At 41.7% G+C, this 17,250-nt stretch overlaps 1 protein-coding gene across 1 annotated transcript in view; it reads right to left on the reverse strand.

Annotated features, from left to right (window-relative positions):
• EFR3A (EFR3 homolog A) overlaps positions 1-17,250 on the reverse strand; it is a 2,300,516-nt gene that overhangs the window by 1,192,721 nt on the left and 1,090,545 nt on the right. The window contains exon 9 of the mRNA XM_044066245.1: positions 7,712-7,790. Within this exon, the coding sequence (XP_043922180.1) occupies positions 7,712-7,790 (79 nt within the window). The remainder of the gene's footprint in view (positions 1-7,711; positions 7,791-17,250) is intronic.

The following is a 17,250-nucleotide window of genomic DNA, read 5'->3' on the forward strand; positions in this document are numbered from 1 at the left end:
ATGATACCTCCAGAGCAAAAAAATCTTTAAGCATGACTTAGGCAACAGAAAACAGAGGGGGCTGTTGCCAAACTTAGGGAGCCTATAAGAAAAAAAAAAACAAAAGATCCTGCAGAGGTAGTAGGAATACTGCAGAAATTCTATAAAAATGTCTATAAAGTACAAAAATGTGGAAATCAAGATAGAACACAAATATAAATATTATGAAAGAATTATGCTAAGACTAGATGTAGATGAGGCCCAACAACTAACAGTTAAGACAGGAGGAAATGAGATAAAAATTGTGATGTACATATTAAATCAATCAGGAAACTCTCCAGGAACAGAAGATACTGCTTGGGAAGTTTGGAAGTTAGGAAGGATGAAAATGATCTGGAAGATTTTAGTTAACATTATTTTAAAAGGGGAAACACCATTTTCAAAGAAAGTTGTGGTGGCAGTATTACCTAAAGATGGTAAAGACACATCAGACCCAACTTCATGCAGACCCATTTCAATTTTAAACCATGACTATATACTAACTAAAAGGATGGCAAAGGTATTGCCAAAACTGATAGATATGGAGCAATACATTTTTGTGGAGAGGTAGAAAACATTTGGCAACATTAACAGAACAATAATGATCCAGAGGGATGCAAAACGTAAGAAATTACTACTGTTGCCGTTAGGTCTTGATGCAGAGAAAGCATTCAACAGAGTAATCCAAGATTTTATGAATAGGGCAATGGCACCATCTGCATTCCGTGACACAATAATAAGGTTAATTAGGAGGATATATGAAGGACCACAGGCAAGAATTTAAGTGGCTGAACAACAGAATGAGGCAAGAGTGTCCTCTTTCCCCTTATTTGATTTATATGTAGAGCCACTGGAAAAGAAAATACGTGACACAGAAATACAAGGATATAATTAGTATGGTAATCAAGAAAAGTTGGCTTTATTTGTAGACAATGTTATTTTGTACCTGATAAATCCAGAAAAGGACATGTCAGTGTTGTGGAATTTTATTTATTTATTTTTTAAGTATTGTGGAACACTCTGAAAGAGTCCCAAGTCTTTTTAGGATATAAAATTAGTGAAGGTAAAACAAAACTCTAAAGCTGTTAATTATCTATCAACACACAAACTGGTTCAGAAATACTCATTTATGGACACACAATAAGATGAATTATTTAGTAATATGAACTGAAATGTTTCCTGTTATGGCAGCTACAGATGTGTTGGAAGAGACTAAACACAAGATAATACAAAAAATGAGAAATTGGAAGCTCTTGTTTGTGAATATGGACAAGTAAGATACAAGCAGTGAAAGTGTTTTTATTCCCTTTAGTTTTATATGTGGGTTGGAAATATTTTTTATCAACCCAGTGGAGAAGTTGTGGACAACAATTAATAAGGAGTTGAAGAATTTATGTGGGTGGGGAAGAGTTATGTGGAATAAGTTGATCCTTCCAAAAGAACAAGGATTACCTGATTTGAAGGAATATTTTAAAGCTACACAGTTAAGGCACATATACAGAACACAAGGAGAAGGTTATAATTCAAAATGGAAAGGGATGATGACGAAGTACAGGAGGAAGTTCAAAAAATTTAAAGAGTGTGGAATTTTGGATGCAGATCCTTATGGATAACAACAACCATACAAAATATTATTATATTAATAAAAAATACAGAATAATAATTAATATAGATTATTATATTATATTAAAAAGCAGCAAAGTATTCTAAGAGCTAAGCCAACATATAAATGGAGAAAGGAGACATTGCCAAAAGGGATGCCTGCAAGTAACGATACAGAAAAAAGGCAAGAGGGGGTTGGAATTTTTCATTGTTGAAAACTGGCAAAATAGCCATGATGTTGGGAGGAAATAACTAAAGAGGGAATGGTAATAAAGTGGGATGAGGTCAAGAAGACATTTGGACTGCAGGCTAAAGACTGCTGCCTTTTCTACCAGGGATTAACATTGTAGTATAGGCAAAGAGAAAGGGGTGGGGGAATTTTTAAGTAAAATACCTTCGCTGATAAGAGTTTTTAGCTGAATCTAGAACATAAGATGGTGAAGTCATAATTAGTGGGACATATAAAACATTGTATGATAACTAAAACAATCTGAGGAGGTTAAAAAATATTAGGAAGACAGAAGACTGGAAAAGCAATTTACAAGAGAAAAATGGGAGGACATACGTATGGCTCCCAAGAACAGAAAAAAAGTCCAGAAGTTTAGTATTGTTGCTTGAAAGTATTTTTATAGACATTTTATATCCCAAGCAGACTTTAAAGAAACATTTCCTCAGGTAGACAGCAAATGTTGGAGGTGTGATGGGGAAGAATGAGGTAACAGAGAACGTGTTTTGGGAGAGTAACGAGTTGGGAGATTTTAAAAATTCACTACAAAGTAATCTGTCAGAAATATTGGGTGAGCAAATGGCTGTAACTAAGGAAATTATCCTTTTAAGCTAGGACACAGGATTTAATCTGCAATAGTAAGACCTTAGTACATTTAATTCTTTTGGCTACCTAAAAAGCAATTACTAGAAAATGGAACTCAAAGTCTAAACAAACTGCATCTGAAGTACTGAATATTATAAAAGACAAAAGAACTGGAAGAGGAATCTTCAGAAAAGTGAGGAGCAAATTACATAGAAATAAATGGAAACTGTGGAAATAATACATACAGAAAAATGTTCAGGAGGATGAAGAATCACATTTAAAGGAAGGAAGAAATGTATCAGTTTATGTAATTTTGAACTGATGACAGTTACAAAGAAAAGATATGTTATGTCTAATGTATGTAAATGTAAAAAAAAATGAATACATACAGGTTTTTTTTCCGTTAATGTATGTTTGCCTATATCTTAAGTCATAATTTAATAAAGGAGTTTAAAAAATATGAGCAACAGCAAAAAAGTGTAAATCTTTGCTTATTATCTGCTTGTGTTTGCACCTCTGTCATGACATCACTGTTTACTTATGTTACTATGTACCCATCTCCTTTTCCAATCCTCCTCAATAATCTCCCACAGAAAGCGATATTCAGCTGAATCTAAGACTTTGTTGATGTCGAACAGGGTAATCATTTCCTTGATGTTGACCAGGATAATGTTTGCTTTGTATAATGTCTTGATACTGCAGGTTTCCAGAAACTTCAAGACCTCTGACCAGTTAGAGAGGTTCTGTCTTGCATAGGACCAGACTGGCCCTTTTATAATAGTCAGGGTAAGAGCTTTTTTTTTTTTTATCTTTGTCACTAATATTTTGGCTAAGGTCCTAACATCTGTAAATCTAATCGAGACCAGTCTGTAAGACCTGGATTTACTATTTCTCTGTCCTTTTCTGACAACATAATCTGTCTTGTTTCTTCCAACCGACCTCTAACTTTACCTTTTCTGTAAGTTTTCTGAAGACTCAAATTAGTGGATCCTTAATTTCCTCACTTATTACCCTGTAAAAATTGTGCTGGCATTTCATCTAATCCTATTGTGTTTCCTTACTGTTGGAAATGTATCACTTTACATTCTTCTTCTTCTGACAAGTCTCTAATTAGTCCCTCTCTTTCTTCTTCCCATCTGTAAGCTGGCAATTTTCTTTGAGCTACCTGCACACTGTTTAATTCCTCACAGTATTCTACTTACTTTTATTCCTTTCTTCCTTTTATGACTTCCCCATTATTTCCAGACAGTTTGTATATATTCTTGCTTTCCTTCCTCACTTTCCCATGCCAGCACCCTTCCTGCTTTTTTCCTCCATGACCCTCAACAAAAGTCCCCCCACCCCGTTTATTAGTTGGTTTCACACAGTCCTGTTTTACATTCCAGTTTTTCCTCCTATTTTCTCCATCTCTCCCTCCGGGCTTCAACTTCTACTTGCCCAGCTCATCTTCTACTGTTTTAAACACCTTGTTCTCTACTCTTCTGATCACCATTGCTTCACTCATAATACACACTATTGCTGCCACCCTGATTCCAAACTACCACCATTTGCATATTTCATGCCTTCTACCTTCATTCTCCTCTAGGATTCTTTTTACACCTTCCCAAGATTTCCTTACCTATTTTGTCTTCCACTTGGCTTCATCCCATTTCCACTGCCTTCTCCCCCCTTCTTCCCTACCACTGTACCTCAATTACAGGTGTGTCATTTAAAACTGTTTGAGCTCCAATTAACATATCATCCTCCTTTCTTTTATCAGAAACCGATCCAGTCTGTTTCCCTGATTCTACCAGGCATTCATTAAGATAAAACTTTTTACAGCTCTGTTCATATCTTTTCACACATCCACCAGTCCTTTCCTTTCTTTTTTTGCAACTTTTTCAGGTTATTTCTATTCTACTTCCCTCTTTCCTCCATAATAACTTCTCATTGAGTACCATGTTAAAGTCTTCACCAATTACTTCATCACATTTCATAAAGTACAGCTGTGTAAAATCTTACCATAACAGTATATGTCCTTCTTTTCACTATTGCAGTATTCGCTACATAAGGGATCTCCTGCCTAGGATAGCTCAACATCCCTCCAGTATACTAAAAGCTTTATGTCTTGTAGATGCTGAATGTCATACGAATGCTCTCTGCTTAAGGTGTAGGGAATAAGGTAATGCATGGACACAAACACTCAGAAATGAAATTCCCTAGGAGGAATAGAATTCTCTCAGTGACAAAAGAGAAGATGTATACCCAGAAGGAAAAAAAAGAGTAGAGGGAAAAGGAAACAAGGGCCCCTCGGCCAGGAGGGCAACAAAAACTCAGGGCAGGAACTAAAAAAGAGGGGAAAGGAGAGAGGGACCAAATTCTGCAACAGTGAAAAGAAGGACATCTACTGTTACGGTAAGATTTTGCACAACTCTGTTAAATTCTCATATACTGCTAGTGTAGTATTCTCTACATAAGGGAAAGTACAACAGCCAAGAAGAAGGCTGGAAGGAGCCCTCAACAAACCCATGCAGAATGGCCCTGGCAAAACCTGCCCTGGTCATGGAAACAACATCCAATTTGTAATGTTCTGTAAAAGTATGAACAGAGGACCAAGTATAGCCTCAAGTATGGAACTGGTGTCCAAGCCCTTGAAAAAAAAAGCACAAGAAGTAAAATGTGCCTTTACACATGAAGAAAAAATTTTGCTATGAAAAAAAAAATTAAATTAAATTATCTTAGAAATTCAGGATGAGACAGTTTGCTTGGAAACAGACAAACTTAAAGTCCCGGGATGAAAAAAACAAACAGCTGTTCAGACTTGCGAATTGTCTTTGCCTTATCTAAATAATACCGGACTTGTCTATGCAGATCCAAGGTGTTAAGAATCTTCTCACTCAGGCTGTGGAGAAGGCAAAAAGGAGAGAAGGTGAATAGACTGATTGAGGGACAACTCATTAACTACCATGAGCATAAAAGAAAGATTAGTTTGGTATTCTTCTTGGTAGATGGCTTGCCCTTGGGAAGGGAAGATTCCGGCATAGTACCATAAATGAACAGCTTAAGTCGCTGGTTCTCAAGGTATATGGACAAAGAGGATAAACAACAAAATAGGTCTTAGGGACAAACGTTTGACAGACAGAGCACTGCATATGGTTGTGGGAAGCATCCAAGCAAAAAAGACACCAGTCGTTAACAGTTTTTATGGGGAAGCTACCTCTCACACTAAAATTTCTCTTTTTTGATAAAATACAAAACAAAATTGAAAAAAGGAGAGAAGAGACCCCCAACAGGGCACTTACCCAGAAGCGGCTTGGCAACCAGCACAGCAGCAGGGCATTCAGACTGACATTAGATAATGGCATCCGGACTGGTGGCAAAGAAGTTCTCATTGTTTGCATCCATACATCATCTTTATGCCCTATGCCTTACATGGGGAGCCTACATGTGAGGTACGGTGTCTACAAGATCTAAAAGCTGTGGTGTACAGGCTGGATGTTGGGCTATCTTTGGCAGGAGATCCCTTATGTAGAGAATACTGTAACAGGAAGGACATCAAGGTTTTTCCTCTACTGTTAAAAAAAATCATCTCCTTTAAGAGCATACTTGTTTACCACCTTCCATTTGTATTTCCTTCCAGTATAATCTATCTACATTTTCCACTTTCACTGACCTTCTCTGTGACTGGGCACAATCGACTCCTGAACACAAAGGCTACATCTTCTCTAGCTCACATCTCACATAATCTGCTTCCATCCATCCAGTTCTCCAGAATTCCAGCTTTTTTTCCCTTTAACCAGGTCTTATTTTTTCTTGCAACATTATTGTATCAGTCATGTCTTTCTTGCATCTCCTTTGTTTCCTAATCTTCCCTCCTCTTGGCTAGATAAGTCCCCACTTTCAAACTCTGTAGAACAGCTTTTGGCAGCATAAAAACATTTTCCAGTGGTTGCATACTATGAGGAGCACTCACATAGCACCAGGTAAACTGTTGAAACATCAATCTCTTAACTTTCTACTGACTTCCATTTAAACTGTGTTGAAATTACACTAAGAAAAGGAGCAGCAATAGTCTTAAATAACCCAATAAAAGTTTCTTCAAAAAAATCACAGGGTCTGGGTATGGGAAGGAGAGCAGTTTTACTACAAAATAATCACCCAAAACTGCATTTCATACTTAAACAAGCTGTGGCACATTATGAAACTCACAGGAAATATGAGTTACTTTGCTGTGAAGGTTCACCAGAAACATGCCGACTGCATGCAATCATTCTGAACACTGGTCACAACAGAACACAAAGAAGGGACACCCAAACTGTCAGCAATATTGTTCAACTGCCAGTCACTTCCCTAGTCAATTTTCTGACAAAGTTTTCATCTGAGAATCCTCAGAAAATTGTTTTTTTCTAAGAAACCTACATTTTTGGAATTCAGTCAACATTAACACAATTTTCAATAGTCCAAGGACTGAAAACACACTCAAACAGTATAAACAGCAGTCAAAATAAATGACTGTACAATTTTAGAAAAAAAAAATCCGACAACAGCTTTCACTATTTAAGTTTAACAGCAGAAGACTGTATTTAGTAGTGAAAAAGTAATTTAGACAACCAGAATCTCAACCTTCATTAAAGTGTTGTTAATACACAATTCTGTTCAAGAAGTCTCACAGACTGGAAAGAATTATTCCATCATTACTTGCAAGGTATCCACAACACATATGCTTCAGTAGAACACATAACAAAAGAGTGCCACAAGACACACATTTTATCCTGACAAGGGCACTGTAAATGTGTATAACCTACTACAGAAAGGACTCAAACAAGTCATTAACATGGGTTAATTCCATTAAGAATAGCAGTCCTTCCTCAAATCCTCTGTCAAATTAGAAGCTGCAGTCTTAAAAATTAAACCTGGAATAATAAAGAACAATCGCAATCATTGGTTGCCCACAAAAATATTACGTTCTTGAAAGCATCTTCTCAGAGATTACAGTAACTAAAGAGATAACATAAGGACTACTATTTCTGGAAAGTACTAACAATTTGGTTAGCTCCTTCCTGGCAGATGGTATTGGTAAGGAAGCATTTCAAATGATCATGCAAGAAGAGATTCTAGACTACCCATTGGGAGAGACTATAACCCACTACTTCTAAAGTGTGAAGTCCAAAGAGTTTATGTAGCCAAAAGTTTAAGAGTGTGTTCATGACATCTTTGCTGATTACATATCATACCATGTTTAACTTAATCCAACTGAACAAAACATTAAAGACATACAATACTGCAATATCAGAAACCTACCTGTATGGAATACATAATTATCTTAAAGCAGTTAATAGAAAATTCATTTGGATCCCAAAGTCCGTGACTGTCCAAGTGTCTGTAAAGAAAAAACAAAACGTGCATTACAAATTTTCACTACTTGATTTACTGTGTCCCTGCTCATCTGCTATTACTCTTTTTAACATTTCTTTGCCAAGAATAGACATTTAAAGATGGCCCAACACCTCTCATCACATTACATTATTAATGACTTTTTAGCTGGTGGCACCTTCACTTCTGGGTCAGAAGTAATATGGTAATGGTGACGGTAGGGGATAGCTTCAGAAAGTACATTTTGAGCACTCAACCTGCAGCCATAGAAAATACAGTAAAATGACATGTAAAACAAGAATATGTGACCTACATCTGCACACAAACCAAGCAGCAAATCATATTTGCAGCTATGTAAAATAAACTGAAACACTCATCTTGCCTAATTGTAGCTATTACTTCTCAATACTGGTCATCAAAGAATACTGCTTGTAATGACTCAAGGCCATCTTATTATATACTGCTTCCCCCATAAACATTTACTGCAACAAAACTTTTTTAATTATAAAAAGCATGACACGCAAAGTAAGAATATAGCATCTCCAATCTCTATAAGTAAACACAGCACCTAAACACAGCACCAAGTGATATGTGCAATCAAGTACAATGAAGTGAAACCTTCTTCTTGCTTATCAAGTACCAAAAAAATCAAGACTACAATCGTGTATGTTGGTGTCCCAAGAAGACCTTTTTTTTCAGTGAAATATTTCACTGTTCAATAAGCAGGAACCGAAAATTAAGAATATGTGAACTCCTGCATCCACTTGCAAACAAGGCATAAATTATTTGCTGTTGAGAAAAGCTGAGAAGCTTTCAGCTGTTTTTCAGCAAAACATAAACAAAACTGGGCATGCAGAAAAGTTGTATTAAGTGTACTGCAATATTTATTTATGTATTTATTTTATATTTGTTGACTGGGAGAGTCCAACTGGATTACAAGTCCATTTTCAGTGTGGGCCCCAGGAGAAAAGCTTCAAGAGAACAATTTTTTTTACAAAACATAGTTTTAAGGACAGACTTTTGAAATACAATTTCCATAGAAGAGACTTTGATATACATATTAACTAACACATAGGATACATTCGTTCTCTACAATACAATATTACATTTTAAAAGATATTCCTAAGTTTAGGAATCCTGTGATAGATTTACTAAAGCAGAGAGACGTAGAATAAGGCTCACAGAGCACAGATGATGCTCGCTATAGTTGAGAAGGATAACAAATTGATTTACAATACAAGTCTTCTCCTGGTTTTAGTTGCTTATGGAAAGCACAACATTATTGGGGTAGTTTTCCCTAACTCCTGGAAAGATGGGATGAGCAGTAGATTAACAGTTGAAGTGGGTACAGTACTATGATTGGTTGGCTTAGCAGAGTTACTTAAGTTAGGTGAAGTGCTCTGAGGCATTAGCCAGCCAGGGGGGATACAGAAGCACAGTCGATTATTCAAAAAGTGAGTTTTAACAAGTTTCTTGAACTGTGATGGGGATTTGTTGTCAGTTATGTGGGCAGGAAGGGATTTCCAGGTTTTTGCTATACAGTGGCTGTAGACTGACTTACCAGCTTCACTGTTATATTTGGTTACTTTGAGGAGGTTTTGTGTGCTAGACCTCAAGGGCCTGGTGGTTGTATAAGGTTGCAAAAGATTTTGTAGGGCTGGGGTGTTATCAGATTTATCTATTATTTTGTGGGCTAGTGATAGCTAATTGAGTTGAAGTAGTAGTGGTAGTTCTAGCAAACTGAGTTTTTTTAGGCATTCACAGTGATGTGTTCTGATGGGAGAGGTTGTAGCGAATTTGGCTATCTTATTATAACTATCAAGTTTGTTTAGGTCGGATTTGTGGAGATTTGTAAGCACGGGGGAGGCATAAAGTAGGGTGGATAGTAGGTGAGTCCTCGCTATTGTAGTTTTGGAGTGGTCAGTGAGGAATGTTTTATTGCGATACAGTAGGCCAGGTTTTTTATGTACTTTTTTATGGTTATACAAATATGTAGGTCAAATCTAAGATGATTATCTATTTCAACCCCTAAGAGTTTTTTATGACTTGTGGGGGTGATTGTGGTCTTGTTAAAGGAAGAGATGAAGAAAGAATCAGTGGGAGGTGTGGCTCTGTGGGAGCTAAAGAGTACTAGCTTTGTTTTACTTGGGTTCAGAATGAGCCTTTGGTTTGTAATCCAAGTTTCTGCTAGGGAAAAGCATTCTTGTGTTAGGGAGTGAAGGATCTCAATTGATTTGGCTGCGCATATTATGGTGGTATCATCTGCATATTGCACTATAGAGGCTTTAGGAATACTGTTTGGGAGCTGATTGGTGAAGAGGGTAAAAAGAAGTGGCCCCAGGATGGAGCCTTGGGGTCCTCCTAGGGAGACTGGTAGGGAGGGGGAGAGTTGGTTTTGCCACATAACAAGAAGTTATGTACTCACCATAATGTTCGATGTATGTAGTACATCTCGCCTCACATTCTTACCCGTGGGTTCAGAGCCGAATGTCGGCTCCGACTCGGCCATGCTTTTTAGCTCGAAGTCTTTCTATTGGCTGGGCTAAGATGGTATCCCATGCTGCACTGCTCTCTATCCCCAGATCTAGTTTGCTGCAAGCACCAGCACTCATTCCCCATGCATAACAACACCTAAGGAAAGGAAAAACAAACCAAGAATGAAGGGAACTCTGAAAACAGGCCTAACCTCCAGATCCTCCAGGATGGGGGAAGGAGGGGGGGGGTAAGTAAGAATGTGAGGCGAGATGGACTACATAGAACGTTATGGTGAGTACATAACTTCTTGATGTTATGGTAGTCCAATCTCGCCTACATTCTTACCCGTGGGACAGCGTCCCCAGCACCTAAATCCTGGGTGGCTCAGTGGAAAATACTCCTGAGCACTGTGTAACCAAAGGAAGACCTGCCCCTAGATACCACATCTAACTTGTAATGAGTAACAAAGGTGTGAGGAGATGCCCAAGTAGCCGCAACATAAATATCATCTATAGACAATCTGGCCTGAAAAGCTGTAGATGTAGATACAGACCGCGTAGAGTGAGCCTTCACCCGGAATGGTAAATCTTTTCCCCCTGAGGTATAAATGAAAGAAATACAACTGGAAATCCACCTGGACAACGTGACTTTGGAAACAGGAGACCCAATTCTGTTCCGAAAATGAAACAAACAACTGATTAAATTTTCTGAGGTCTTTCGTTCTGTGCAAATAAAAACGTAATTGTCTGTGCACATCCAGTTGATGAAATTTGAATTATGCCTTGTTTGAGAACTGAGGAAAAAACACTGGCAATTCAATAGATTGGTTAAAGTTACTAACTGACGCTACTTTGGGAAGAAAGGAGGGGCTCGGTCTGAGAGAAACCCTGTCCTTATGAAAAATCAAATTAGGTGGTTTGATTGATAAAGCTTGAAGCTCCGAAACGCATCTGGCTGACATGATGGCTACCAAAAAGAGAGTCTTCCAAGTTAAGAATTTTAAATCACAAGTGGCTGCAGGCTCAAAGGGGGGGTGAAGTAAGACACTGTAGAACAAAGTTTAAGTCCCAAGGCATAACAGGTTCCGAGACCGGAGGACGAAGTAACAAAGTGCCCTTCAGGAAAGCCTTACAGAGTCTATGTGCCATTAGACTAGGTCCGTCTGCAACATGAAAGGTATAAATCGCCGCCAACTGGACTTTAATGGTTGCAGCTGCTGAACCCTGGTTAAAAAGCATAGACAGGAACTCCAATACAGACAAAATTGGAGCTGTGTAAGGGTCAATCTTTTTGGCATGTGCCCAGATTGAAAACCTCTTCCATTTGCTGTAATAAATCTTCCTGGTCGAAGGCTTATGACAGGAAGATAGAATACAGCAAAAATTGGTGAAGCCTAACTAATGACGGAAGTGGAGTAGCCAGGCTGTCAACCGGAGGGTCCGAAGAGAGGGATGGAGCTGCCCTGACATGCGAGTCAGTAAGTCTGGTTGTGGGTCCAGAATCCAAGGAGCATCCATGAGATAGGGATGGAGAAAGGGGACTCAAATTTGACGAAGCCAGTGTGGGGCAATCAGAATCATTTTGCTTCCCAAGGATAGCGGTTTCTGAATAACCTCTGACAGCAAGGGAACCGGAGGGAAGGCATACAGTAGACCGGAGGGCCAATCATGTTCTAGAGCGTCCCTGGGTGACTCCCCCTGAGGGGGGATCAGGGTGAAGTAGCTGCTGCATTTGGCATTGAGGGAGCTGGCAAAAAGGTCGCAGCAAGGCTGACCCCACCTGCGGAAGATCTGCTCCATAACTTGACAGTTCAGGGACCACTCATAAGGCATCAGAATAGCTCTGCTTAGCCTGTCTGCGATCACATTGGACTTCCCCGGAATGTGTGTTGCTACCAAAAAAATTTGGGAAGACACTGCCCACTGCCACACTCACATGGCCTCTCTGCAAAGGGGATATGACTTGGTTCCTCCCTGCTTGTTCAGATACCACACCACTGACATACTGTCTGAGTGGATTGCAATAGCCCTAGAGGAAGAAAACTCTGAAGTGCTTGCAACGCTAGTAGCACAGCTCTCATCTCCAGGACATTGATATGCAGATTCATCTCATGCTCTTGCCACGTGCCTTGGACTGTCCTGCCTAGATAATGCCCCCCCACCCCATCTGGGAGGCATATGTGGTCACCGTGGCAACCGGGGGCGCAGGAACGAAGGGCTTTCCCACACTGAGGTTATCTGTGCAAAGCCACCAACTGAGATCCTGTTTGCACCTGTCTGTGAGTAGAATAGGGTGAGAAAGTGGAAGACGTTGAAGAGACCATTGGGCGAAGAGTAGCCACTGAAGGAGCCTCATATGTAACCTTGCCAGAGGGACTAACAATCGTAGCAGCCATTGTCCCCAACAATTGGAGGACCCATCTTGCCTTCACTCTTCTCAGAGGGAGCAAGGCGTAAACCTGTTGTTGTAGGACTCTGATTCTTTCCTGTGGTAGAAATGCCCGCATGAGGATGGTGTCTAATTCGGCGCCTATAAAAGTGACATGCTGTGAGGGCAACAAGGCAGATTTTTCCCAGTTCAATGTGATGACCAACTGTTGACATAGGTTGATAGTAGTGTCCCTGGTCTGAAGTAGTAGATGCCTGGTGGTGGCAGTAAGGAGCCAGTCGACCAGGTACGGAAACACTTGGAATCCCTGACGTCTCAAGTGAGCAGTCACCACTGACATGCATTTGGTGAATCCCTGACGTCTCAAGTGAGCAGTCACCACTGCCATGCATTTGGTAAACACCCTGGGGGCTGTGGTGAGACCAAGGGGCAGGGCTCGAAACTGAAAGTGACTGGCTCCCAGCCAGAAGCGTAGGTGACTTCTGGATGCCCTGTCCATCTTTATGTGGTAGTAAGCATCCTTGAGGTTGATGGAGCACATCCACACTTTTTTTTCCCAACAATGGGAGAATAGACTGCAACGCGACCATTCGGAACTTGGACTTTTGCACATGGGCATTCAATCGGCTGAGATCCAAAATGGGTCTCAGGTCCCCTGTCCTTTTCGGCACCAAAAAGGATCTGGAGTAAGTCCCTAATCTGATCTGGTCTGAGGGGACATGTTGGATGGCTCCTTTTTCTAGCAGCTTTGAAACTTCTGAAGCTGCTTAATCCCTTTGACTGGGTGGAACATCTGGGATTTTCTTCATTGGAGGGGGATTTGACGACAAGGGAATGACATATCCTCCGGAAATTATTCATAGAACCCATTGGTCCTGGGTGATATCTTGCCAGGCCTCCGGGTATAATGAGATTCGACCCCCAACTGGCTCTGGAAACACACATTCAGGCCTCCCATCAGGAGCGGCGGTAGGGAGAACCACGAAAGGAATTGCGGTCTCCTGAGTTGCGAGGGCCTCCTCTGCCCCTAGGGCAGCGTCTTCCTGAATAATCACCCCTTCCCCTGCCTCTGGAGGGGGACAAACCTTGTGCACCGGGAAAAAACCTCTGTGATTTTTTGAACCCATTTTGCCACCCCTCTGGGCCTTGGGATAAGGCCTAGAGGGAAGGGAAATATGGACTCCTATGGCAGACAGAGTTTTCCCCTCCTGCTCGCACCTAGTGAGAGTGTCTTTCACCTTGGTTCCGAACAAAGAGGAGCCATCAAACGGGGAGTCGGTAAATGAAGACTTGAAGGCCTCCACGAAATGACAAAGGCACATCCAGGCCTGCCTCCTAAGAGCAACTCCTGAACTTGCTGCCCTACTCGCTCCCTCGGCTGCGTAGGGGATTAGCCTCATGGAGGAGTTTGCAATAGAATTGAGGGTAGACATCTGACCTTCTGGGACACCGCCTCAGAAACGTTACCCGTGAGAGTATCTCCAAGCTCCTCTAGGAGATCTCTCTGGAGCCATGTATAGTGTGATAAGTAATTCAGTGACCGTAAGGTAAAGGTCGCTGAAGAAAACATATGCTTCCCGTACCGGTCCATAGTCCTAGACTCCCTGTTAGGGGGATGGACAGTGGAAGAAGTCTCAGCTAATTCCTTCTGGGTGGCAGCTGCCACCACCATGGCATCCACAGGGACTTCCTTGGATAGAAATTCCTTATCGGGAGGAGCAGACAAAAATTTAGTGGATCTCCTGGGGGACTGGTTCCACAGAGTTAGGGGTTTCCCACACCCTTCGACAAACCAAATCCAGAAGCTCATCGAAGGGTGAAGATACCCAGGAGTCGGAGGGCTGAGCACCAAAGGCCTTCAGGAAGACCGACTCCTCCTCGGAGGGGGCTTTGGATGGCCAGTCACCTCTTTGCTTCAAAATCTCTAGGATGTCAGAGAAAGAAACATCCTCAGAGGATGACTTAGGGGACCCCTCCGATTCCTCGAGGTTGGTGTCTGATGTGAGAGACTCATCCTGGGAATCTATGTGCTTCCTCTTGCACGTTTTCTTTCTGGGTGGCTCCTCAGGCAAAAACTCTGAGGGGCCCTCAGAAATATGGGGACCACTCGTGGGGGTACCCTGAGGCCTTGGGGCTCTGCTGTCCAGAGATAGATGGCGATCAGAGACCTGCACCGGTGTTGTAGGGGACAGAGTGACCGACCCATATGCCGCTGACGACCTGGCCAGCGCACTCCGCATGGCCTCGAAGGCTGGTCCTCCCAGATCTGAAGAACGACCAGCCTCCGAAGCCGAGACAGGAGTCCGGCTTCCCCGCACTGAGAGGGAGACTAGGAGCTGAGAGGTGTCCTGAAGCCTCTCCCTCGGGTCCGACCAATGAATTCTGAGTCCTGAACCCAGTGGACGGCGCCGACGGGGTCGGAGCTGACGTCAGAACTGATAAGCCAGGAGGGGCTGTCGGAACAGACCTAGGGACATCACACAGAGCCGAGCACTCCAGCTCCAAAAGCTGAGATGTGCTTGGAGGAGGAAGTATCAATGTAGGTTGAGGGACCGGCTCCGGAGCCGACTAGGTCGGAGCCGAGAACAATTTAGCCAGTACCGGTGAATGAAGAAGTCTCTGCACCACTCTATCGACGTCCACATCTGATAAAGTCCTGAAAGATTTGGAGGATAGGGAAGGAGATCGAGACCTCCTCTCTGAAGCGGACCTGTGAGGAGGGGAGACCGGCCTAATGCTAGGCGACTGGCTCCGAACAGGCTCCAAGAAAATTGGAGCCGAAGCAGGTTCCATAACCACTGACACTTCCTGTGGCCCCGAGGACCATGGAGCGGAGGATGTCGATGAAGACTTTGCTATTTTCTCCAGTGGCTCTGAAGAGACTGATGGAGCCGGAGATCGCTTTTTTGCTTTGGAAGATTTTGCCTTAGAGCTGGAAGCACTCTCCAGACACTCCTCAAAGGAGGGTTTCAGAAGTCCCTTCAAAATCAATTTATTCTTCCTTTCCTGAAGAACACGCGGGCTAAAGGCATGACAGAGACTACAAGATTCCTGGAGATGAATCGCTCCCAGACAGTACACACAGAGTGTCCATCAGTGATGGACATTTTATAACTGCACTTGCAGCACTTCTTGAAGCCTGAGGGCTTATGCTCCTTAGTATCTTTGTACATAGTTAACCAACAGCAAGTAACTAACTGAAAATTAGACCAACGGTCAAACAGCCACAAGCGTGGGAACAAGCCAAACAACAGACAGAACACCACAAAGATCTCTAACTCAAACGATCCTTATACACAAATACAACGGGGAGGACTAATTCCTCTAATTTAAATGGTTTTAGTCCAAGGGAAGACTTTAGCACACAAGGAAAGCAAGGGGACAGACTAGGTCCCCTAACTGAAACGGGCCTAGCCCGTTGGGAACAGCTAGTGGGATACCATAGAATACGCAATAAAGAAAACACAACTTTTCCACAATACAGTCAAGAACACACACAATAGCTATTAAAATAGCTTTTTTGCAAAAACTTCTCTGATATAAGAAGAAAAACGGGTACTTAGCCACAGCCAAGAGCGAGACCATGTCAGAGCTACACGAGCGGCAAACGACATCTGGGGATAGAGAGCAGTGCAGCATGGGATACCATCTTAGCCCAGCCAACAGAAAGACTTCGAGATAAAAATTATGGCAGAGTCTGAGCTGACATTTGGCTCTGAACCCATGGGTAAGAATGTAGAAGAGACTGGACTACATAACATCAGCTGTTTCCTTCCCTCTAGGTAGCTTATGAACCAGGAGATGGCAGGGGTTGTAAGGTTTAGAGTTGCTAGTGAAAGAAGGAGTTTATTGTGCTTAACCATATCGAATACTTTGGACAAGTCAAGGAAGGTGGCAGATACAAGGAGTCTGTTGTTTCTCTGAGTATTGACAATGTTGGTGAATTCTGTTAGTGCGGTGGTGGTGCTATGGAAGGGTCTAAAAGCCATGTTGTTGTGTTGCTATTAGATTATTTTCTAGGGGATATTTCATTAGTTGCTTGTGTATTACCCTCTCTAAAAATTTAGATAAAGGGGGCAGTATGGATATAGGGCGGTAGTTATTGAGTTCCAGGGAGGTTCCCCCTTTATGTAGAGGGATGATACATGATATTTTCCATAGCTTGGGTACTATACACTCAGAGATGGATCTGTTAATTAGGATGGAGACAGGATATGATATGGCTTCTGCAGCCAGGTGGAGGTATTCAGTGGGGTGGAGGTATTCAGTGGGTAATTTATCTGCGGCTAGAGAGGTTGGTTTGAGCTTGCAGAGTAGTTTTCAATGGATTTGGTTGGTTCTGGGTGGAAGCTGAACTTGGGGCAATTGTTAGTTGGGGGTGGATTTGCAGGGGTGGGGATGTTGTCATAGGGGTAGTTGTTTGCAAGGGTCTGGACAGTTTCTGTAAATTATTTATTATAGTGAGTGGGGATGTCTTCTTGGTTATCTGTTTTTGGGGTTGGGGTAGTTGTTTTACCTGGTTGTAGAATAGAGTTAATTGCTGCTTAAAATTTTTGTGGGTTGTTCCTGTGCTTATCCTGTAACTTTTGGTAGTAAGCTGTTTT

This window comes from Protopterus annectens, chromosome 3.part1, assembly GCF_019279795.1.
Source record: "Protopterus annectens isolate FY-2018-M chromosome 3.part1, PAN1.0, whole genome shotgun sequence".
In the NCBI taxonomy this organism is placed as follows: domain Eukaryota; kingdom Metazoa; phylum Chordata; order Ceratodontiformes; family Protopteridae; genus Protopterus; species Protopterus annectens.